At 40.1% G+C, this 25,233-nt stretch overlaps 2 protein-coding genes across 2 annotated transcripts; one reads left to right on the forward strand and one right to left on the reverse strand.

The window, feature by feature from the left end:
* The first annotated feature begins 394 nt into the window (after window positions 1-394).
* LOC5578532 (electron transfer flavoprotein subunit alpha, mitochondrial) lies at window positions 395-19,209 on the forward strand. Its single transcript, XM_001663874.2, has 3 exons — window positions 395-585; window positions 865-1,270; window positions 18,477-19,209. Exons 1-3 carry the CDS (start codon window positions 544-546, stop codon window positions 19,016-19,018), a joined length of 990 nt encoding a protein of 329 aa, XP_001663924.1. The 5' UTR covers window positions 395-543; the 3' UTR covers window positions 19,019-19,209.
* LOC110674037 (putative inner dynein arm light chain, axonemal) lies at window positions 19,140-20,802 on the reverse strand. Its single transcript, XM_021837320.1, has 2 exons — window positions 19,514-20,802; window positions 19,140-19,287 (listed from the first exon to the last, which is right to left on the reverse strand). The coding sequence occupies exons 1-2, from the start codon at window positions 20,225-20,227 to the stop codon at window positions 19,252-19,254; spliced, it is 750 nt and encodes a 249-aa protein (XP_021693012.1). The 5' UTR covers window positions 20,228-20,802; the 3' UTR covers window positions 19,140-19,251.
* Between the last annotated feature and the right edge of the window lie 4,431 nt (window positions 20,803-25,233).

Consider the following 25,233-nt stretch of genomic DNA (forward strand, 5'->3'; position numbering starts at 1 on the left):
AATCCAATTTTTCATTAAAAAATGCTTTGAAAATCGCCAAGAAATTAAAAAAAAAGGAGTAAATTTTACCCTTTTCCAATTTGGATTCAATTCGGAAAGTGGGTAAAATTCACTCGTTGATTTGACGTACAAGCCGCTTACTCTTTAATGAGTAAAGGCCCTTTACTCTTTTTATGAGTTAAATTAGTTTCTTTCAAAAAGGGTACTTTTTTACTCTTTAAAGGGTACTTTGATCTTACAGTGTAGTACATGTTTATTCAATGACCTTACCTCGGCTCTGAGTAGAAATGTTTTCGGGTGTTCAATCATCAAATGGTATTATCATTATTTGCAATGATGACATTCAAAGTGTTATGCGTAACGCTCTCTGCGTTACGAGTACAAAGTACGACTGTCATCTCCGCTCGGATCGGGTTTCGTATGTGTGTTTTCGTTCCGTTTCAAGTTCAACTTGTGCAACAGTGAGCAGAGCAGCGGTGCGTGATAGAAAAGGTTCAAATTCATTGAATCTAATTGAATTCAATCATCCTTTGTACGTGCAAAATGTTCGCGAGATATTCATCCAACATTGTCCGATCCACCCAGGTAAGAGAGAATCCCATTTAGGAAGTGGCTTTCGAACCTTCAGCCATTACGAAACCAGTTCGGCCTGATCATGACGTCGCACTTGTAAGAGACCATCAGCCAAAAATGCCAATTGGAAATCCGTATCAGGAAGAACGGCTCGCTAAAGTGCGACTACTGATAACGGTGGCTTGTAGCAGCTGCTAGGAGTAAACTGGAATAAGAAGAAGCCGCGCTTAGTTTAGTGGAGGCATCTTTGTGTTCAGTGATTTATTACATAAGACAATTGGTCCTTTGCAGCTTCGCCGGTTCCAAAGTACACTGGTCCTGGCCGAGCACAACAACGAAACCTTGAACCCGATCACGTCCAATGCTGTGACCGCTGCCAAGAAGTTGGGCGGCGATGTGACGGTCCTGGTCGCCGGTACCAAGGTCGGTCCGATTGCCGAGGCCGCGGCCAAACTGGACGGTGTTTCCAAGGTGCTGGTCGCCGAGGGTGATGCCTTTAATGGGCTGGTTGCCGAAGCCGTGACCCCACTGGTGTTGGCCACCCAGAACCAGTACAAGTTCACGCACATTCTGGCGGGAGCTTCGGCCTTCGGTAAGGCTGTGCTGCCGCGTGTCGCCGCCAAGCTGGACGTATCTCCGGTGTCCGAGATTATCGACGTCAAGTCCGCGGATACTTTCGTCAGGACGATCTATGCCGGTGAGTAGGAGATGAAGGAATATCCGGATAGGGTTTGGGATGGAATGTTTCGTCATAATTTCAATCGGTCTTATCTCATTTATTATTACAACAGTGTTTATGACAAAGACTATTTTTAGTAGAGCTTTTTCTAAAAATATATAGAATATGCTGACATGACATTCGAGCAGAGCTGCCAGATGGTTTGATAGAAAATCTGTATCCACGAGGTTAAAAAATCTGTGTCCCATACAAAAAAAACTGTGTCCATACAAAAATTGTTGAAAGAAAATCTGTGTTCCATACAAATTGAATCTGTGTCAGAATAAAAATATCTGTGTAATACAGAGAAATCTGTACATCTGGCAGCCCTGCATTCGAGTCAGCTGTAAAAATGGTTTTCCAAAACAGTTAGCAACATATTTTAGCTACCAGGAAGTAGGGCGGCTTTTTGTATTTTCGGCCGGTTTGTTCTCTGGGTGGTTTATGTGTGGTTTTCTGACAGCTGTTGGGCACAAAATTTGCTTTCAATTGTCAGAAGATTTGGCCGACATTTTTTTTTGTGCTACTTACTTTAAGAGGACAGGATCGGTCATTGATTTCAGAATTTTCAAAAGCAGGTTTTCGTTAAAAATCAAGAAAATTCACAGGAACATCGGTTCTCCTACCGATAATTTTTAGTTTTGAACAGAAAAACTGCTTTTGAAGAATCGATGATGACGATGACGGAGCGTTGAACGTTAAGTCATTCTTATTTATTTTGTACATTCAGATTAGACAGTGAAGCAGAACCTAGTTTTTAGTTTTTTTTTAGTTTATTTAGTATGTTTAAACAGCAAAGCAGAACTTATGATTACCAGGTTGGTAAAGGTAAGTACAGTTCGCAGTTCCAGTTGGGTGTCGTTCATGAACTGATGGAACATGGTTGAGAACATACTATGGGGATGATACACCCCTGGTTGCTATCGTTCAACTTTGTTAGTTCGGAGAAAAGAGAAAAATAAACAGAACAGTTTTGAGAGTAAACGCGTCGAGTCATATATTTTCCCGTTGGTTGATCTCGTCCGAAATATAACCGTAGATCGCCCTTTATTAATTCCTCCGATTCCGCACACCACATTGGTGACCCCGTCTGTGTACTCGATAGTCGGAAATCCAGAATTTCCTCGCGAATTATCCGGTAAAACGGGCTTAATCGGATCGCCGGTCGAATCGAAAAATCTCCGCCATTTTGGTTTTGCTTTTTGTGTTGCGTTAACCATGAACACCGAAGCTACAACATCAACAACGGCAACCACAACTACAGCGACAGCTACTTCGGCATCCGTCGCGGTTAAGTTGCCAGATTTCTGGAAATCTGACCCTGCGATGTGGTTTGCACAAGCCGAGGCCCAGTTTGTCCTGGCTGGTGTGACCCGCGATGAAACCAAGTTTTATCATATTATCGCCAAGGTGGACCAAACAGTCCTGTGCCACATTTCGGATCTCGTAGCAAATCCACCTCAGACGAATAAGTACGATGCTATCAAGGAAAGGCTCCTGAACCGCTTCGAAATGTCACCTCAAGCAAAAATGGAAAAATTACTCAATTCCTGTGATCTTGGTGACATGAAACCAACCCATTTGCTTGCCAAGATGCAGGATCTGGCAGCTGGTTTGAGAGTCGAGGAAAATCTGATGAAAATGCTATTCCTGCAAAGACTTCCACAAAACATTCGATCAGTGCTCGCTATTCATGACGGTACTCTTTCCAAGTTGGCGGAGATGGCCGACAAAATGTTGGAATCAACGTTTCCGAACGTAGCAGCAGCTACAGTACCAACATCAACAGCGGTTCCCAATCAAGAAGAACTAAGCGAACAGATTGCCTTTCTCACAGCCGAGATCCGTAAGCTCAAATCAGCCGGTAGAAGCAGAAGCCGTTCTACTTCGCGTGCTCGCCGTGTGTCTGAGTCTGATCAAGCAGAAACATGTTGGTATCATCGAGTGTACGGTAACCGAGCTCGTCAGTGTCGTTCGCCTTGCAGATTCCAGCTGAAGTCAAAAAACTAGATGATTACCCATCTCGTACGGCGGGGGTGGGTGCGAGTCAAAGCCGTCGCCTGCTGATTCGTGACAATACCAACAACATCCGTTTCCTAATTGACACGGGGTCGGATGTATCAATTGTTCCCGCGACATCGAAGGATAGGAAGAAACCTCCAACAAATTTCGTGCTCCATGCTGCCAACAACACGTCCATCAAGACCTACGATTCTCGTTTTTTGTACGTTGATCTTGGATTGCGAAGAAGGTTTTCATGGAGATTCCTTGTGGCCGACGTTACGACTGCGATTATTGGAGCGGACTTCCTGTCGTTTTTCGCATTGAGTGTGAACCTGAAAAATAGACACATAGTCGACGAAACTACGAAGCTCACTTCAACCGGAGGAATGGTTTCTCCGACTCTGTTCGGGATTACAACAGTTGACTACAACCATCCTTTTCGTGAGTTGCTGGAAAATTATCCGGAAATAACTCGTCCTTGTACGATGCGTATGGAGGTGAGCCACAACGTCACGCACCATATAGTTACGAAAGGACCGCCTGTGGCTAGCAAAGCACGTCGTCTACCACCAGATAAACTGAAAGCGGCTCAACAGGAATTTCAGTTGATGATGGAATTGGGTATCTGCCGTCGATCAAGCAGCAGCTGGGCTAGAATCATGTTACCGCCCCGGATAAGTATCCGGTTCCGCACATACATGATCTACTCAACTCGTTCCATGGTAAGTCAATTTTCAGTACTCTGGATTTAGAAAGAGCTTACCACCAAATTCCTGTTGAACCAGGTGACGTGCATAAAACCGCAGTTATTACCCCGTTCGGCTTATTTGAATTTACCCGCATGCAGTTTGGACTATGCAACGCGGGGCAAACGTTTCAAAGATTTATGCACAAGCTCTTCGGTGACCTCGAATTTGTCGTCGTTTTTATAGACGATATATGTAGCGCCTCCTCTTCTCCCGAAGAGCACGTTGAGCATATGCGCATAGTTTTTGAGCGACTCCGATCGAACGGGCTAGTCATCAATTTACAAAAATGCAAGTTCGCTCAAGAGGAAGTAGAATTTATCGGATACATCGTCAGCAAAGATGGTGTGCGACCCGTGGCAGATCGTGTTGCGGCGGTAATGAAGTTCGAACGTCCGGAAACCGTAAAGGAGTTACGTAGATTTCTGGCCCTCGTTAATGGGTACAAGCGTTTCATTCGACAAACCACCGACATGCAATCAGCGTTAAGAGCACTTATTCCCGGAAACAGAAAAAATGATACCAGGAGGATTGTTTGGAATGATGCAGCTCAAGCTTCGTTCGACGATTGCAAAAATGCGCTTGCAAATGCAACTCTCCTATATTATCCAGATCCAGAGAAACCATTGGGGCTGATGGTGGACGCTTCGAATACTGCTGCTGGGGCAGTTTTGCAACAATTTTCAAATGGATTTTGGCAGCCTCTGGGATTTTATTCGGAAAAGTTCAATTCAGCTCAGCAAAGTTATTCGACATTTGGACGAGAGTTAATGGCAACGAAGATGGCTGTGAAGTATTTTCGATATCTTCTGGAAGGACGGAAATTCACGATTTATACGGACCACAATCCTTTGACGCACGCGCTCTTGTCGAATTCAACTTGTCGTCTCCATCACGAAGAACGAGCTCTGCAGTATATTTCACAGTTTACCACCGATATCCAGCATATTAGCGGAAAGGAAAACACAACCGCCGACGCTTTGTCCAGGATGGCTGCAATCAGATGTCCGTCGTCGGTAGACTACAGTGAAATTGCTATCGATCAGGAAAGCGATGATGAGCTTCTGATGCTACTAAAGTCCAAAACTACTTCTCTACGTTTGGAGCCCAAGGCATTGAATGGATGTTCAAAGCCGCTGTTCTGCGATACTTCAACTAATTTCAATCGACCGTTCGTCCCAAAACAACATCGTAACGCAATAATGGTTCATATGCACGGAATTTCACATCCAGGAATACGTGGAACTCGCAAATTGGTATCCGAACGTTTTGTATGGCCACATATGAATACCGATATTTCGAATTTCGTAAAAACGTGTATCTCATGTCAGATGTCAAAGGTCCATCGTCATACCGTTTCGCCTTTCAGTTCTTTCGAACTACCCAAATCTCGTTTTAATCACATTCACATAGATTTGGTTGGACCCTTGCCGCAATCAAATGGACACTCCTATCTCCTCACGATTGTGGATCGGTTCACGAAATGGCCAGAAGCTGTACCGCTAGTCGACATGACTGCCCATTCCGTGGCAACAGCTTTGTGTTCGCAGTGGATCTCAAGATTTGGTTGTCCAGAATTCATAACATCAGATCAAGGGCGGCAGTTTGAGTCCGAGGTATTCAAAGAACTGTCATCTATACTTGGAGCAACACGCTGTCGAACAACCGCTTATCACCCTCAGGCAAACGGGCTGGTGGAAAGATTTCACAGACAACTTAAAGCAGCAATCACATGCGTTGATTCGAAAAACTGGTACTTCAGATTGCCAATCATATTGCTCGGACTTCGCTCAGCCTATAGAGAAGATATGAAATGTTCCCCTGCTGATCTAGTGTACGGCCAAGGACTGCGAGTACCAGGTGAGTTTTTCGATGCGCCAAAGGAATGCAACGATCGCACAGATTTCTCCAAGATGCTGCATCAGGTCTTCGATAATCTCCGACCTGTTGAAACATCAAATCATTCCAAGAAGAAAGTTTTTGTTAATAAAGAATTGATGAAATGCACACACGTGTTTGTACGAGTCGACGCAGTTAAAAAGCCTCTGCAAAAGCCTTATGAAGGACCCAGAGGCGTCGCGTCCACATGTGCAACATGTGCACTGCACAGGTGGCAAATCGTTCATCATAACTACCTACAATTTCTACTATTATTGAAGTACGATTCTTTAATTCTCTCAATAAAATTTAGCCTATTTCAATTATCTTTATCATTGATCATCGCAATTTTCACCTTTCAAAATATTTGTTGTTATATTTTTGCTATTCAAATTAAATGCAAAAGCTGTTTGGTGCGGCGCGAGATCTGTGCCCTAATTTTCCCTACGCGCTCAGTGCGATGCATGCTACGCAACACTTTGTTCCACGCTACACGTTGCTGCTGTGACGATGAAACCCAACGTGTGCACTCTCATCGGGAGACGCGTTGCCTTTCGTCGTCCACACAATCCTGTGTATGTGGTAGAATGTTTTTTGCACTACAAATGCCAGTGTGTAAGTAGCCAAAGCGTCAACTTTGGCCGGTGCACAGTCTTGCCACATCAATCTGTGCGAGCGTGCGGTGGGAAGACAAGAGACAAAATCAATCCACGAGAGAGATCCATTTTGCTTGCTCTCTTTTTTCCTTCGCGCTTTCAACATCACCACGCTTGTGGTGTGGAGTACTGGCGTGATTTTTTAGACGGCTGACGGTAAGAAGTTTCTGTAAGTTTGAGACTCGAGGCCCGCGCGTTTTTTTTTGTACAATACTGGTTAAGAACCTCGCTTCCAGCATACAGTATTAGCGCGGTGGTACTTGTGATGGTCAATCAGAAGACAATCAGAAAATGAATTCAAAAGCGGTCATGCACCAAGTACACGAAGCGAACGATCTTGTATTACAGTGGGATTCCGTTTTTGGCATGCTCCGTTTTTGGCATGCTCCGATTTTGGCACCCCCCGATTTTGGCAACAAAATGGATCCGTTTTTGGCAACATTTTTCAATACCATTAAAATCTGTAAAATTTTTGAAAATATTATCGTGTTTGTTGCTTTAGTCATTTGAATAGTATGTCAACTCCACACCGATTACATTCCAGAGCTCCATTTTCGTCGATATTTCCCCCAATCTCACCAACTACTAGGACTCGCGTACGCGCTTATTTACTTCAGAATGGTCATTGGTCATACATTGACAACGTTTCATGAGGCCAATAATCTCCACCAGTATCTCAACTAAAGACCAATATCTTTTCTTAGGCATTCATATTGAGTGACCAGCCCACTTGAGTCTGCTGAGGTGATACAATAAAAAACACTGTTCTTTAGATTTGAAACAGCTTGTTTGAACAAAGCACCAGCACCGACATAAGAGCAACAAAATGACTCACACAGAGTTACAATCATAAATTTGGTTTCATCTTGTTGGCTCACTGTCTTTATTATTATGGATTTACATACATTGCGCATGTACACACTGCAATAATAGATGTAAATGTTTACAGCAAAATGTCGTGTATCATAACTTTTAATAAATTTCATTAAATAACATGACAAATGCGGATACAGTCCAAACTACAATTTATTCTCAATAATATCATTGAAGCGCGCGATAAATACGACTGAGAGTGTTTTAACTTTTTGTCTGTGGTATTGGTGTGTATATTGATCTTTCTGCGTCAACTATTTAAAGCTACGTTCCCTCTTTTCTATAGACTCTGTAAGGCGTTAGATTTGTTAAGAGACGATCCAGAATTCTGTAAAAGATTATTAATCAAGGATACGGGTCTCAACACCATCAAAATGTTTCTTACGAGCCGAGTCTATGAGTTCCCTAACTGTACCCTGGAGAATCCTTAAGGGATTCTTGGTCCTTGTGGGATTTTTTTAGAAATTTTAACGAATTCATGAGGATATCTACAGATTCCAAGTGGACATTGAGGGCTTCTTGAGGGATCCTTAGAGAGTATAATTGGTTATGGAGGATTATGTGCAAAATCTGGTGATTCCTAATAAACTCTAGGGTGTCCTGTCAATTTTAAGCGGGATAATGTGAATTTCTAGCAGTATTTTTAATATTTCCGGTGAAAGCTTGGGGATTTTGAAAAGGTTCCCAGAGGAATTTGAGGTGTGCTAGTGGTAGCCTAAAAATAATAAGCTTTTATTTTTTTTCATTGGAGACTTGAGAACTTTCAGCAACATCGTAGCGGAATTCCAAGATGCTAACTTCTAGCCAAATCCTTAGCAAGATCCTGAGAACTCTATGCGAGATCCTACGGATGATTGGCAAGATGCTTCAGAGCACAAGAATTTTTTTTCTGTAGATCTCTTACGAGAACCTGAAGATTCCTATAAGGTTCTTGAGGTTCATAACAGGATCCTGTCAATTTCAGTTGATTTCATAAGGTAGCTGTAAAAATATATCAAGTTTAATTAAAAATTATTTCAATTAAAAATTAAATTCTATAAATTTACAAGTCATGAAATCATCTCATGTTTATGTTTGCCCTCTTGATGCAGTCAACCATTCATTATAAAATGCTTTACTTTATCAGAAACATAAATTGAAGTAGCAATTCTAAACTTACCGAATTTTTCAAATTTTACGCTTAAATCCAAAAGTTAAACTGATTTTAAATGTTCATTTAATTAGAAAAAAAGGTCATGTCGTTTTGCAATTCTCAGCGCTTTTGATTCGTAAATCCATCTTTTGAAGAAAACACATTTTTTTTTCGTTTCCTTTCATAGTTTTAAGAAAATGTCCAGTTCTTCAATAAAAGTCACTTATGCGATTATAGGTTTTACAAGGCCTTCTTATACAAAAAATATACATAAAGCTTCTGAAAAATAATTGAAGACGTTGAGGCGTAAAAACGCCACCAGAAAAACGTTTGCCAGATTTAACATTATGGGCTATAGATTCATAGCATAGTATAACCCTTCGGAAAAAAGCTTAGAAGTGAACCTTTTCGAAGGTTCAACGCCTTATGGTTCCATAAAAATGATGTATTAACATTGTTATGATGTTTTCAAAACCAATAGTTGAAAACTAAAATTTGAAATATGGGTTCCGATTTTGGCACGGTTCCGTTTTTGGCAACGGAAAATTTCAACTTTGTCGCCAAAAACGGAATCCCACTGTAATTCTATGTAAAAATATGTGGGTTATGATCACTAAATCTATATTGCAATATTAGTTAGAATCCAGTGCTTTATAAATCGAAACTGATGACTCGTATAATTTGAATTATTTTCATATGCAATTTTACAATTTCCGCATAATGATGACTAATTGTTAAAATTGAAAAAGTGAAACAATAAAACTAAACAACCCGATTAGCATCTGCAATCATAAATATTTTTAATCAACTGAAAGACTAGAAAAAAATTATATTTGAAAACGAAGGTTAGTAAAGATTGATTATACATTTTATTACCTTAGAAAAAAAAATGAATCCAAGGTGTACCTAATAATAACATATATAAAATAACACTAATGTTGTTTCCGTTTTTAGGAACTGGATCGGTTATCAGCACATAAATAAACCAACGTCAAGCAAATTTTAGTTCGGTAGAACTTGAATCGGGTTGGGGTTGAAACTATGGTTCAGAACAAGTTGCGCCAGTTCCAATCTAGGTTCAAAAACGAATTCGACATAAATTAGAAGTGCACAGGTTGATAATTAGGCCACGCGACGCCTCTGGAAGGACCATACGAAGTTCTACACCGAGAAGAGAAGTTCATGGACGTTTTAATAAAAGGCAAATCGCAACGGGTTTCTATTGACCGATTGAAACCAGCTTATTTGTCTAAAGAGTCTGCATCCGATCAACAAGGCGATCGGAAGGTTTTAGTTACACCATCAGGACACCGTGTGAGATTCATGGTGTAACTAGGAGGGGGGTAGTATGGGGATGATACACCCCTGGTTGCTATCGTTCAACTTTGTTAGTTCGGAGAAAAGAGAAAAATAAACAGAACAGTTTTGAGAGTAAACGCGTCGAGTCATATATTTTCCCGTTGGTTGATCTCGTCCGAAATATAACCGTAGATCGCCCTTTATTAATTCCTCCGATTCCGCACACCACAATACCAAATTTTATTACAATTTTTCCGCTATTCTACAAAAAAGATAAACTTTGTAGGGAACGAGCAAAAATTAACAACAGGTTAGAAAAATAGTATATTTTTCAGGTGAGCAGGTATCTTTTTAGAGTCTTGTTTACTGTTTTAAGGTGATTATAGAACGAAGCCACACCACAAATTTTCAAGAGCACAAGACATGAGAACCAAACAGCGCTCCGCGTTAAAAAATTATCCCATTGGTCACCACCAGCAAGCAAGCAGTTTGATTGATTTTCAACGCGAACTGTTGTCAGATTCTCCAGTCTTGTGCATTTGAAAATTTGTTTGGCTCCGTTTTATAATCACCTTAAGGCAAGTCTCTAAAAAGTCCATTTTTGATGTCAGGTCTCTAACGTCTCTATTTTAATCAAAATGGTCTCTGAAGTCAGTATTTTGCCTTAATCTACTTGTAGTGAATCCTGGGGCAAAATTCTACACGGGAAAAAATTCTGTGGCAAAAATTACTATTTTAGCTGACTACGCCCATTCTTGAAACTACCATGGAATTTCAGACCAATTTACTATAATTACGGTACATCCCACCACATTACTGGTACATTTGACAGAAATAATTTACAACAATCTGATTTCGACTACAGACATGGTAAAATCAAGCGTATTTCTGGTCAGCTGAAAATTGCCGGTGCAAGCGCTTTAGTTAACCCCCAAAATAGTAGTTTTTATCGCACATATTTTTTGCGTGTAGGGGCTCCAAAAAAAAACCTTCACATTCCTGCAGTTCTTAATAATATTTTTTCAAATCCCGAGGCATGGTACAGGAATTTACTGATTTCTCCAGAGATTCCGTCTGGAATACTTTCAGGTACTCCTTCAGAGATGTTACCAGCCATTTCTCAAGGGATGCTCAGAGGAATTTCTTCGGAATTTGGTTCAGAAAATCCTAGAGCACTCAAACGCTACTACCTCTAGTAATTTTCACAGAGATTACTCTGAAAAAATCCTAGCGATTATCCCAGAATTTTTTCACTGATATTTTCACCGATATTTTAGTTGTTTCTTCATTTCGACATTTTTCCAAGAAACATTACAATAATTCCTAAGCCAATTTTCTGATTTATTCAAGTATTATTTTAAAAATTTATCGACGATTACTCTCAGGAATTGTTCCATAAACTTCTTTCAGGCATTATCCGACGAAATCTATTATAATCATTTCCAAGAATTTTTCAATAACTTCCAGGTATTCCTCATTAGGTTTCTCCAGGATTTTCTGTGGGCATTTCTCCAGCATTTCATCAACATATTATTGCTACGATTTTTTTTTTTTTTAAATTTTCAAATCTTTTTGGATTCTTCACAATTTTATAGAAGGTTTCACACCAGTTAATACTGTAGCAATTATTACAGTCCGATCATTCATACAAAAACTTCTTTTTTTATTATAGATACATCAACAGGCTTTGTAGCCCCAATGATGCTGTTAAGACTAAGGACAACATTACATATCTCGCGTTGAGTATCATACTGGCTTATCTACATTGATCGATTTCTCTTCGTCGATTTTCTTTTTGAATCATTACACGAAATTTAATCGATTTTCGTAACATTGTACGGTGCAGTACGATGACTGTCCACTGAGTCATAAAAAATAGTCGAAAACAGTCATCCGGCCAAGTACCTAGTTAACTAAAGAGAAAATCGATGAAGAGATATCGATCACTGTAGTTACGCCCTTATGATACTGAACGCGAGGTATAATAAAATACAAGTTAGTCAACATAATCGTGATCATAGTCTCAAACATAGTCAGGCAATTAAAAAACACGGTAACTAACATATATAGCGGGGCAACGTGGCGTTGTTAGCTACACGTTCGCTTCATAAGCTGATCGTCATGGGTTTGATTCCCAGCCCCCCCACCAACAAAAAACTCTTCGTCAGTCCGCTTGAAAACTACACGAGCTCAACCCGTCCAACACCATGGCCGTCTGAAAGCGGACTGACAACTGTCCCTCTTCTGAGCGGACATGCTCTAATGTACCCGGATAACATTACGATCGACCAACGACAAGGAATGATGGACTTCTCTCTGGACTGATGAAAAAGCAACATCACAGGAAACGTCGGATCAGATCCACAAATAGATTTAATCGATAAAGCAGATAGGAATACGGACAATGTACTAAAAATATAAAAACAACTGTCAATTTGAATTCGCTCTGGTGATGACCAAGCTGGCGAATAAGAGCTCAATGCGTTAAACAAGTGGAGAATAAAACTATATAATCGTTATGGTTCTTATGGTAATCCGCCACCACCAGCAAAAAACGATGAAAATCTCCGACGGGTGAGGTGGAAGTCAAATAGAATAGAAATTCTGTTGAAAACGCGCTTGATACCGATGATTGTCCCATGCATTCCGTACTTTGTTCTTCGTAGTGGCAAGCGTAGCATAGCATTATTCCGGAGTTATCGTGGCTGGACGTGCAAATCAATTTTCTCCAGAATGAAGGCACAATCTATCCTTCCTTGGAGCGTATCTGCAATCGTAAGAGCTCGGCAAATGTCCCTTCTAGTGCGAAGTAGCTCTAGATCGATCAGTTGACATCTGCTTTCATAGCTTGAGTTGAAATGGATTTCTCCAAGGCAATTTTCGAAGCGCAAACCGGATCGAATCCCATCCCCGACATAGTCACTTATGACGTAAAAGCTATAGTGACGACTTCCTTTGGAAAAGAAGTGAAGCTGTTGGTCCCGAGATGGTGCGCACGAGTGAGCAATACAGGGATTTCAAGCAGTAGACATCTGTGAAAGTTCTTCGCAATCCTGAAGATGAATCCTAATGTCTCTGATGCTTTGTCAACGGTTGTGCTACTTTTCCCCGAATGTCGGTTCCCCGAATGTCATTTCCCCGAACGCCAGTTCCCCGAATGCCAGTTCCCCGAATATCCCGTTTCCCCGAATAACCCACTTCCCCGAAAAGTTTTTGGAACTCATAATTGTCATATATTTATACATTTCAGGATGGTGAACGTACTGGTCATCTAATATGCACCCTTCTTTATTTTGTTGGCGGTTCTTACGAGTTTTACCGTCCTCAGCATTTTTGGCAACATGTGTATAGCCCCGAAAATGACCAAATACCTCCTTCTTTCGATTGCTTATCGTTCTTTCTATTCACCACCTTGCCACTGAAAACTATTCCAGCAACTATTTGAACTGCTCCACTTTTCGGGGAAACGGGTCATTCGGGGAAATGGCATTCGGGGAAACGGGTCATTCGGGGAACTGGCATTCGGGGAAACGACATTCGGGGAAATGACATTCGGGGAAAAGTAGCACAATCTTTGTCAACAATGTATGAAACATGTGGCTTGAATGTCAGCTTTGAATCCAGAATCACCCCGAGATCCTTCACTTGATTCACGCGTTCGATGGTAGTTTCCAACAAGCAGTAGTCAAATATTATCGGTTGTTTTTTCCTTGTGAACGTTATGATGGAACATTTATTTGGATTCACTACCATACGGTTCAGGGAACACCAGTCTGCAAAGTGAGTAAGCTGTTGCTGCAAAAACTCGCAGTCAGCAATGGAGCGGAGCTGAAGAAACATTTGAGGTCCTCAGCCGAGGACTTCTGATGGTCGAATGAACGTCATTAAAATAAATTAAGAAGATCAAAGGTCCCAGGTGACTTACCTTGGGGTATGCCGAACGTAGCATAAAAACTGTCGGATCTGCAATCTTCAACTGACGACCGGTTAAGTCTTGAATCAATTTGAGAGATTCCCATATACGCCGAGCCATTCTAGCTTAGCAATCGCAATATCATGGTTCAGCTTGTCGAACGCGGCAGATAGATCGGTGTAAATAACATCCGTTTGTGATCGTTCTGACATGCTGCCTGTTATGAACGTTGTCAGACAGAGCAAATTGGTGGATAGAGCTGCCGGCACTAAACCCGTGTTGGTCAAGACAAAGATGTTGCTTGCAGTTCGACGGAAGTGGTTCCATGTTCACGAGTTCGAAAAACTTCGACACGGCACATAGCGTCGTAATCCCTCTGTAGTTATCAACGTTACGTTTGCTTCCTTTCTTGTGCACCGGAAACATGTTTGCATACTTCGAGTTAAAAGAGAATATGCCGCTCGTGACAAACGAAATAGAAGATGAAGAGGAGTCAGCAAGCTGGCGTTGTGTTTCTTTAGGAGTACGGATGGAACCCCATCAGGGCCAGTGTTATGGACCGATTCACGAGTTCAATATCTGACGTTTGAGCGGCGCCGTGTTATTTACGTGACCATGGCAACGAGTGAATTTGGCACCGCTCAAACGTCAAATTAGTGAACTCGTGCATAGGTCCATTGGATGCTTTCAGTTGCGTTGATGCTTTGGAGATCATCCCAACGTCAATATCGATTGCACCCAATGCTTGATCGTTCAAAGGAACATTTCTAGATGCAAGTGAAATTTCATTGCTGCTTATGGACCTATGCACGGGTTCACTATATGACGTTTTAGCAGTGCCGAATTCACTGGTTGCCATGGTCACATAAATAACACGGCACCGTTAAAACGTCAAATAGTGAACTCGAGCATTGGTCCATTGACGGGGAAGGTTCTGTCAAAATAATCAATGGAGGGTGATGAGCAACATTTTCAACCAGTGGACAAGGGGCCTCCGAAATGAAGGGTGCTCCATCTTGGCTACTGATGAAGCAAAGATCCAAGCTTCGTCCGTTCTCATTGACTACGTGATTTATCTGGGAGAGCATAGCGACACTACTGTAGCTGTCAACCGGAGATTACGGAGCGTTCAGGGTCCGGATAGAAGAAACCATTCAACCACTAATTAATTGAATACTGTTTTTTAGATGTTTCAAACGGGTATTTTTGAGAGTGCCTAAAAGGAAGCGATGGAAGAATCTTTGAAGGAATTCCTAATGAAATCTCTGAGGTGTTTTTTATGGTTCTCCTTCGAAAAATCCATATTGTATTCTTGAGGTTTCTAAAATGAAATTGTAGAGGGAGTTCCTTGGAAAATAATGACTAAAGAACTAATGAAATCTTTGTTTTTTGTTAAAGTGTTTTGAAGCCATTTGAAACCTACTGTTAGAAATGAGTTCAAATTCATTTAAAATTTATAATTCGATAATCATCAGTATTTAAGAGTTTTTCTTGAGCCTGGAATTTTTTGCTAAGACCTGGAAAAAACCTGGAAATATCAGGGAATTTCATTTCAGTAAACAAGTAGACATTCTGAAAATGCGCTAACATGCTAAAAGTAGCGGAATTTGGGGCAAGTGTGCCACCTTAAGCAAATTGTTCTCTAACTTTGTCTAAAGCTCATAAAATCCACCAATTTAGCCTCATGATATTAGTTTCACATCTTTTCATAACCACTGTGTCATTTAAACAGAAAATTATTTCAAAAAGTATAAGTTTTGGAGCTTTTCAAATATCATCCAAAATAACCTATTTTTCGACACTATGGGGTAAGTGTGCCACCCATATGGGGCAAGACGGCTACCGAATGAACATCGCATGTAATTCTACTTGTAATGAAATTTTCTTTATTTCCTCTTAATATTACTTACAAAGCAGATGCTAATCTATAGTTTAAAAAATAATTGTAAGTTTACCGTAATAAGGGGATGCTTTATAACAAGGTTCAATACATGCGTAACTCCCGATTCTATAACATTCCCCAGAAAACCATTCCCCCGAAACCCATTCCCCAGAATTCCATTCCCCAGAATCTCATTCCCCAGAATGTACCATTCCCCAGAATTTCACTCCCCGGAATGGACCATTCCCCAGAAAATTATATACCTACTTTAAAGTTTTGAAGTAATCTATTTAAATAACTTGAAAATTAAACTCCATAAAAAGTTGTTTACAAGTACATGAGAAGATTAGCATTGGTGCTGCTAATTATGAACACTTTACGCATAATTAATGAACTATCACAGTAGTTTCACTTTTATTGGCACTTATAAAAACTGATAGATCAGTCTATGGGGAAACACAATATCCAATATTTATTTAAAAGAATATACAACTCATCACTACTCTGCACATAATAGAGCTACACCCTTCTTTCGGTATAGTAGATTCCAAATGTATAATTTCACATGTATGTCCAATTTTTATCAAATGTAGTGATGTATGCAGCTTTTCATCAATGTTTTAATAAGGTGCATCATCTCTTACTTTTTAGGGCTACACCGATTAGAATAAAGACGTTCGTAATATCATATTATACGTTTCCGATATAATGATTACGTAAACTCGGCAGAATAAAAACTTACTATTCTGCACATTAAAATGATACGCCCTTCTTTGCGTCAAGTCTAAATTACAAATGACTTGTTTAATGTTGCACAAAAAAGTGATACACCCTTCTTTCAGTCTTATCCTGTTGACGATATAGACAAAATTTTCCGTAAGGATACCAAATGGCAAGAAGGCATTTGGCATGATTGATTAAATGATCAAGGACCATTTGGGAGAATGGGCATTTGGCCAATGACCATTTGGCATGGCATGAAGAACATCCTTTTTGAAAAGAAGGAGCATAAGTATGGCTGGATGGCAAATGGCTTTATACCAAATTATTTTATGCCAAGTGACCTTTTGCTATATGGGCTCTCCATCGATATATTTTGCCTATATCATTTATGAGATAATACTGAAAGAAGGGTGCATCACTATATATGCAAAAATAAACATATAGGGTAGGTGTACCAGTTATGGCCATAGTGGTTCCATATTTCGCCATACGTGATAATCTGAATGTCTTCACATTTTGAAAAGTTTTGTGTGTTTTACTAGTAAGATATAGGATATATCTTGATGTTGAAACATTCAAAAAGATTAAAAATGTGAAAGTCATCGAAATTTCACATATGGCCAAATAGGGAACCACTATGGCCATAACTGGTACACTTTCCCAAGTCTGTATATTTTATGGGAATGTATTAAAAAAGGGTCTTCTTCTTCTTTTCTGGCGTTACTTCCCCCTCTGGGACAGAGCCTGCTAATCAGCTAAGTGTTCCTATGTGCACTTCCACATTTATTAACTGAGAGCTTACTATGCCAATGACCATTTTTGCATGCGTATATCGTGTGGCAGGTACGAAGATACTCTATGCCCTGGGAAGTCGAGAAAATTTCCAACCCGAAAAGATCCTCGACCGGTGGGATTCGAACTCACGACCCTCATCTTGGTCTTGCTGAATAGCTGCGCGTTTACCGCTACGGCAATCTGCGCCCCCACATAAGGTGACTCACGCAAAGCAATAATTAAAAAAAAAAAGAAAATGGATATTCATATAGTTTTCTGGGGAATGGTGCATTCTGGGGAATGGAATTCTGGGGAATGTTACATTCTGGGGAATGAGATTCTGGGGAATGGTTCGTTCTGGGGAACGGAATTCTGGGGAATGGTTTTCGGGGGAATGGTTTTCTGGGGAATGTTATAGAATCGTAACTCCCTATTACTCAATTCGAATAATTAAAATGGTTATTTTTGTCCCCATTCAATACAATATATGTATTACCCTTATATTACGGCGAATATGTATAATATTAAACTAGATCAGCACTAAATAACGGTAAAATATTGATGAAGATGTGTTAAACGGTACTTAATAAGCCGGAAAACATGTTATTATTGAATATTTTGAGAAAAAATCACTTTGGGGGGCAACAATGTCAGTTATTCCCCTACTATACTTCAGAAACTACTACTGGTGCCTCATTTTGGTTTATTATTATGATTTTGTTGATGACGTTTACATTTTTATAAATTTCACTCCATCACACTTGTTTACCAAATAGGTGGCACACTTGCCCCCGTAAGTATACATTTCAACCAAACTGGATTTCGTATGTAAAACTAAATATTTTTTTCGTTCAAATGCCACAATAACTTACACATTTGAATAGTTTCACGATGTACAGTACGTTAGAAAAATCTGGTAATAATTTACCTTTCACCATGCTATTTAGAAACAACGAAATCTTATAAAAATTCACTCAAATTTGGTTGTCCTTGCACAATTCGATGTAAATACGCGAAAAATAGAGCAATATTAATCATATTTTGATTATAGTATTGTGAATTATAAGGGAACATATTATTAAGCTCGAAGAGAAAATAAATATCATAGTTTTTATAAAAAGCAGGGGTGGCACACTTGCCCCTATGGCACACTTGCCCCAAAGTCCGCTATTCATGTAAATTTTGAGCAAAACATATTTTAGAAAACCAGACATGACGAAGAGTACAAAGCTTCCATAAATACAGCAAGCCACTCCATTTTTTCATTATCATTTTCACCGAAATGTGCTTATTTCCTCCATCTAGGCAATGCCATCCAAACGGTCAAGGTCAAGGACCCAGTCAAGGTGGTCACCGTCCGTGGAACAAACTTTGAAGCGGCCGGCACCGGTGGAAGCGCCGCTGTAGAAAAGGCCCCCGAAGGCAACTACAAATCCGACCTCACCGAGTTCGTCAGCCAGGAACTGACGAAATCCGACCGGCCATCGCTGACCGCTGCCAAGATTGTCATCTCCGGTGGACGTGGCATGAAGTCCGGTGACAATTTCAAAATGCTGTACGATCTGGCCGACAAGTGGGGAGCAGCCGTGGGTGCCTCGCGTGCCGCCGTCGATGCCGGATTTGTGCCCAACGATCTGCAGATCGGACAAACCGGTAAAATTGTAGCTCCAGAGCTGTATGTTGCCGTTGGAATTTCTGGCGCAATCCAACATCTTGCTGGAATGAAGGACTCGAAGACGATCGTAGCCATCAACAAGGACCCAGAGGCACCGATCTTCCAGGTCGCTGACTACGGTTTGGTTGCCGATCTGTTCAAGGCTATTCCGGAGATCAACGAAAAGTGTTGAGAACCGTTCAAAGCGCAACTAGGTAGGTTTAAACATCCCATAGAAAGATTCTCCGTTCTATTTGCAATAATGGGTACAATTCGGCACGAAACAATCAGGGTTGCGGAATTTTTGTCCGAAGTAAAATCGTTAGAAAGCAAATGCATTTCTCCATGTTATGTAATAAAAGTGAGATTTTTTGTATGACTAAATAATTCTAGATATCTAATTGTATGACGAAAGCCTTAATCTCTTTACTTCTTAGGAGCGATGATTCCTTCCAGTTGAGCCTGCAAAGAGAGCACAATTGTAACTTTTGCATTACACTTAAAGGGCTCTACCCCGTTCGGCATAATATGGCTTAATGGTAATAGATCGGATAATTTAGTGTATGTCATGAGTACATATCCGTTTTCTTCTTATAATTCAAACATTTCAGAACAGATAAAAGCAAAATAAGTGTTACGCCAAACAACTATCATGCCAAACGGGATTGACCCCATCAAACCATCTCACCTTCAGCTGCGAATTGGTCTTCTTTAAGAACGCAATCTCCTCGGCATGCTTTTTCTCCTCCGACGCCTGCAACTCGGCATTCCTTCGTTCGGACTGATCCGCCTTGATCTTCATATCACTGATCGAGTTCTCGAGCGTCTCCTTCTCCTTCTCTAGCAGCTGGATCCGTTCCTGCAGTTTTTCCTTACCCTCCTGGGCTTGCAGTGCCTTCCGTATTCCGAACGATACCGAACTACAGTAAAGCGTCTCGTAAGCTTCCATCGACATGGCAATCTCGTCCCGGACTCTCAACAGCAACAGTCCCCGCTCGGTACAATTTATGGTGACCTGTCGGATCAACTCGTCGAAGCATTGCGTGTAAAGTTCGCGCCTCACCGGACAGATTCCTGTTTCGCGGGCTTGGGTTTGCTGAAGTCTCGTGTCCAGCATCTCCTGTAGATTGATGACATCTTGGCGGGTGGCTGGCGTGCTGGACACCGTCTGTGTCCACAGTTGCCCGTCCTCTTCCCAAGTCTTGGGTGGTAGAATGCAATTAAGGATCTCTTCTGTTTCCCGAGGGCTTTCCACTACGACTGCCCCACCGGATCCGGGACGTCCCGTTTGCTCCTTCGCCACATCCGGAGGGGTTTCCTTCTTTTCTGTGTGTTTAACAACTAACACCGGATTGTTGTAACGGACCAGAGTAGTTTGTAGTTCGATATTTCTTTCCGTCATTTTGCAAAGACGGGAAATTCCTTTATCCTAGAAAATTTTTACACAGTCCAAATTCAAGTAGAAAAATAAACAAAGCTCTTCGATGTTTTATCGCTTGGGCAACGTGGACAGGTGTGTATGGTTGCTAGGATGCTAAATTTGGCGCGTTTGGGAATGTGAGAAGGAATGTGGCACATGTTTGGTAGGCTCGAAGCAACAGGTGGGAACATTGAGCGTCTGATGAAAATAAATTCCACGATATGCTTTGCAGCAAAAGTGTTTGGCCTCGGTGAAAGCGTCATGGTTTGACCTAGTTCTGGACTTCTTAGTTCAGTGAACTTTGAAACTTTCTAGCATGAATACAACGGTAGGGTGGTATCTAATCATGAGGTAAGGATGCGAAAGGATTCCATAATTTTTCATATACAAAACGAATTGACCTGTTTATTAGTGTCATACACTAATAAATAGGAAACATGAAAATTCCTGCAAAATTCTTGAAATTGCATTGCTACTTGGTCACAGTCCCATAGTTTTAACCATATTTTACATGAAAATGCATGTTTACAGTAAAAATAGCCTTTACATGGTGATTACTTTTTCCTGTCGGTGAAATAAATGATCATAGAAAAATTATACATGTATGAGTTATTATTTCATTATTTTTGTACATCTATAACATTTGCAGGGCAGGTAGCGAGCCACTTTTTAGTGACTTGATCACCTTTTGCCACCTGGTCACTAAAAAGTCACTATTTTTATAACAAGAAGTCACTTCTTCAGAAAAATGGCAAAACTGAGAAAGTGACTTTGAGATGGATTTTTTGGCCGAAATGTATAAATAAACTTTGGCGAAAACCTGGACCAATATCTGACAGATCTGCTACTAGTCAACTTTCTGCAGTAGTCTGCTGCTATATAAGGAATCATAAACATGCCTTCTGAAAGAACCTCATCAAAACTTCTCCTTAAGATATGCCAGAGACGGCTAGGAATATAAACCAAAAAAAATCAACGAGTTTGTTAGAAACTCGTACCTGACTTCCAAAGCAGATACAGTGGGATTCCGTTTTTGGCAACAAAGTTTAAATTTTCAGTTGCCAAAAACGAAACCGTACCAAAATCGGAACCCATATTCCAAATTTTATTTTTCAATTATTGGGTTTGAAAACATCATTACAATGTTAATACATCATTTTTATGGAATCATAAGGCTTTGAGACTTCGAGAAGGTTCACTTTGAAGTATTTTTCCGAAGGGTTATACTATGCTATGAATCTACAGCCCCGTAATGTTAAATCTGGCAAACGTTTTTCTGGTGGCGTTTTTACGCCTCAACGTCTTCAATTATATTTAGAAGCTTTATTAATTTTTTGTATAAAAGGGCCTTGTAAAACCAATAATCGCATAAGTGACCTTTATTCAAGAACTAGACATTTTCTTTAAACTATGAAAGAACTCGAAAAAAATATTTTTGTTTTCTTATAAAAACGTATTTACGAATCAAAAGCCCTAGGTATTGCAAAACGGCATTAGCTTTTTTTTTGATTGAATGAACATTTAAAATCAGTTTAACTTTTGGACTTAAGCGTAAAATTTGAAAAATTCGGTAAGTTTAGAATTGCTCTTTCAATTTATGTTTCTGATAATGTAAAGCATTTTATAATGAACGGTTGACTGCAATCAAAAAGGCAAACATAAAGATGAGATGATGCATAATTTCTTCTTTCTGGCGTTACGTCCCCACTGGGACAGAGCCTGCTTCTCAGCTTAGTGTTCTTATGAGCACTTCCACAGTTATTAACTGAGAGCTTACAATGCCAATGACCTTTTTCGCATGCGTATATCGTGTGGCAGGTACGATGATACTTTATGCCCTGGGAAGTCGAGAACATTTCCAACCCGAAAAGATCCTCAACCGGTGGGATTCGAACCCACGATCCTCAGCTTGGTCTTGCTGAATAGCTGCGCGTTCACCGCTACGGCTATCTGGGCCTCCTGCATAAATGTGACTTGTGATTCTGAAGAATTTAATTTTTACTTGAAATAATTTTTCATTGAGCTTGATATATGTTTTACACCTACCTTATGAAATCAACTGAAATTTACAGGATCCTGTTATGAAAGCTCAAGAACCTTATAGGAATCTTCAGGTTCTCATCTATATAAATAAAAATGGAATGGTGTTTGTATGTCACGAAATGGCTCGGGTCAACGGATTTAAATGATTCTTCCTTCGTTTTGTTCTTCAAGGGTTCCGACGTGTTCGTGTGTATAAAAATCCCAGGATATTTACCGGGAAAGTCGGAAAAACGAGCGTGAACGGAACTGTCATTTTGTATGGGACGATCCATGTTGTTTTTCAACAGCCTACTTGATAGCAAGACGAAGTTTGCCGGGACCACTAGTAAGAAATATACAGAAAAATGCTTGAGCTCTGAAGCATCTTGCCAAGCATCCGCAGGATCTTGCATAGAGTTCTCAGGATCTTGCTAAGGATTTTGCTAGGAGTTAATATCTTGGAATTCCGCGGCGATGTTGCTGAAAATTCTCAAGTGTCCGATGAAAAAACATTTTAAGTTTATTATTATTAGGCTACCACTAGCACACCTCAAATTCCTCTGAGAACCTTTTCAAAAACTCCCAAGCTTTCGTCGGAAATATTAAAAATACCACAAGAAATTTTCATTATCCCGCTTAAAAATTACAGGACGCCCTAGTATTTATTAGGAATTACCAGATTTTGGACATAATTCTCCATAACTATTTATACACTCTAAGGATCCCTCAAGAAGCCCTCAGTGTCCACTTGGAATCTACAGATATCCTCATGAATTCGTTAAAATTTCTGGAAAGTCCCACAAGAACCATGAATCCCTTAAGGATTCTCCAGGGTACAGTTAGGAATCTCATAGACTCAGCTCGTAAGGAACATTTTGATGATGTTAAGACACGTATGCTTGATTACAGAATTCTGGATCGTCTCTTAACAAATCCAACGCCTTACAGAGTCTATAGAAAAAAGGAAACGTAGCTTTAAATAGTTGACGCAGAGAGATCAATATACGCACCAATACCACAGACAAATAGTTAAAACACTCTCAGTCGTATTTATCGCACGCTTCAATGATATTATTGAGACTAAATTGTAGTTTGGACTGTATTCGCATTTGTCATGTTATTTAATGAAATTTATTGAAAGTTATGATGCACGACATTTTGCTGTACATATTTGTATATATTATTGCGGTGTGTTTTTACATGTGCTATGTTTGTAAATCCATAATTATAAAGACAGTGAGTCGAAAAGATGAGACAAGATTTATGATTGTAACTCTGTGTGAGTCATAGATTATGCTCTTATGTCGGTGCTGGTGCTTTGTTCAAACAAGCTGTTCCAAATCTGAAGAAAAGTGAGTTTTATTGTTTCACCTACTGGCAGACTCAAGTGGGCTAGACACTCAATATGAATGCCTAAGAAAAGAGTCTTTGGTTGAGATACTGGTGGAGATTATTGGCCTCATGAAACGTTGTCAATGTATGACCAATGACCATTCTGAAGTAAATAAACGCGTACGCGAGTCCTTAGTAGTAGTTTTTTCCTGAAGGCGTCTGATCAACTACCGGTGGTAGAGGTATAGTGTAGTGAATAAAGTGGTTGTAAATTAGAATTAAAGTTTTTTAAAAGTTGAAGAAGTTCCTGCCGAACTTAAGTGGAACAGATTTGGGGAAATATCGACGAAAATGGAGCTCTAGAATGTAATCGGTGTGGAGGTGACATGCTGTTCAAATGATTAAAGCAACAGACACGATAATATTTACAAAAAAATACAAATTTTAATGGTATTGAAAAATGTTGCCAAAATCGGAGCATGCCAAAAACGGAATCCCACTGTACTAATTTTGACAGAAATCACTTCAGAAATTGCATTAGAAATTCCAACAAATAAGTTATACTTTTTTCTACTGATTAAGGTGAAGATGAATCGAAGCCAAAGTTCAAATTTTCAAGGGCACGGATCTGGAGAACCGAACACTCGTTTGAGCTGAAAACCTAATCGATTGGTCACCAGCAGCTAGTGATCAATCGATTAAGTTTTCAGCTCAATCAGATGTTTGGTTCTCCCGATCCGTGCTCTTGAAAATTTGAACTTTGGCTTCCATTCATCTTCACCTTAACTCTTAATACTATTTTTCACACGATTTTGATCATCTATTTCTATACTTTATAAAATAAATGCTTTAATATTGTTAGACAATAATTATTAATTATTAGTGATATCAGTGGCTATTCCAGTGGCACGAGAAGTGGGTACAGGTAAGATATGAACTACGCATGAAATCACCTGGGTCAGAGGATTGTCATAGCCATGATTTGACAAAAACAAAGATCAGTAGAAATGTGCGCATCGTTCTTTCGTGCTGTGCGTACACGAATTCTCTCTGCTCTTGGAAGTTTTCTTAAAAACTACCTAAAGCAATAAAACAGTACTTTTCAGTGCTACACAAACAGTACTTTTCAGTGCTAAAATTAAAAACGGTACTTTTCAGTGCTACTAAAACAGTGCTTTTCAGTACTATTTTTTCTACTATTGATCCCTTTACGATCCTTGTTTGGACCCGTGCCTTCGATTTTTCGTTGGACCCGTTGGCGAAAGCTAGCGGTGGTAATCCTTCTTGGACACCGTCTAGGGAAAAAACCTCTCGAAGGTCACGTCTTTCTCGTTTATTAACTAAACATGGTTGATACCATGGAAGGGTGAATCTCTGAATTCACTACTTCCTTCCAAAAATTGGGTTTTAAAACTGTCACTACACGTGGCAAGAATGGAAGAAAGGACGCTTCCCCGGAATGCGAAGTTTCTTCCAAGGGTGAAATGAATAATTGTATTGAAATGAGCAATCAGTTCGATGCTCTAGACAAATTTTCCGAACACCAAATCGAAGCAGCCTCTAGCCCAGGCTCTTTGATTCAAGTGAGGAAGCAAAGAGTGTCGCCTATCGTGGTCAGTTGTTCCGAATTTGGG

The sequence above is a fragment of the Aedes aegypti genome, chromosome 1 (assembly GCF_002204515.2).
Source record: "Aedes aegypti strain LVP_AGWG chromosome 1, AaegL5.0 Primary Assembly, whole genome shotgun sequence".
Classification (NCBI taxonomy): domain Eukaryota; kingdom Metazoa; phylum Arthropoda; class Insecta; order Diptera; family Culicidae; genus Aedes; species Aedes aegypti.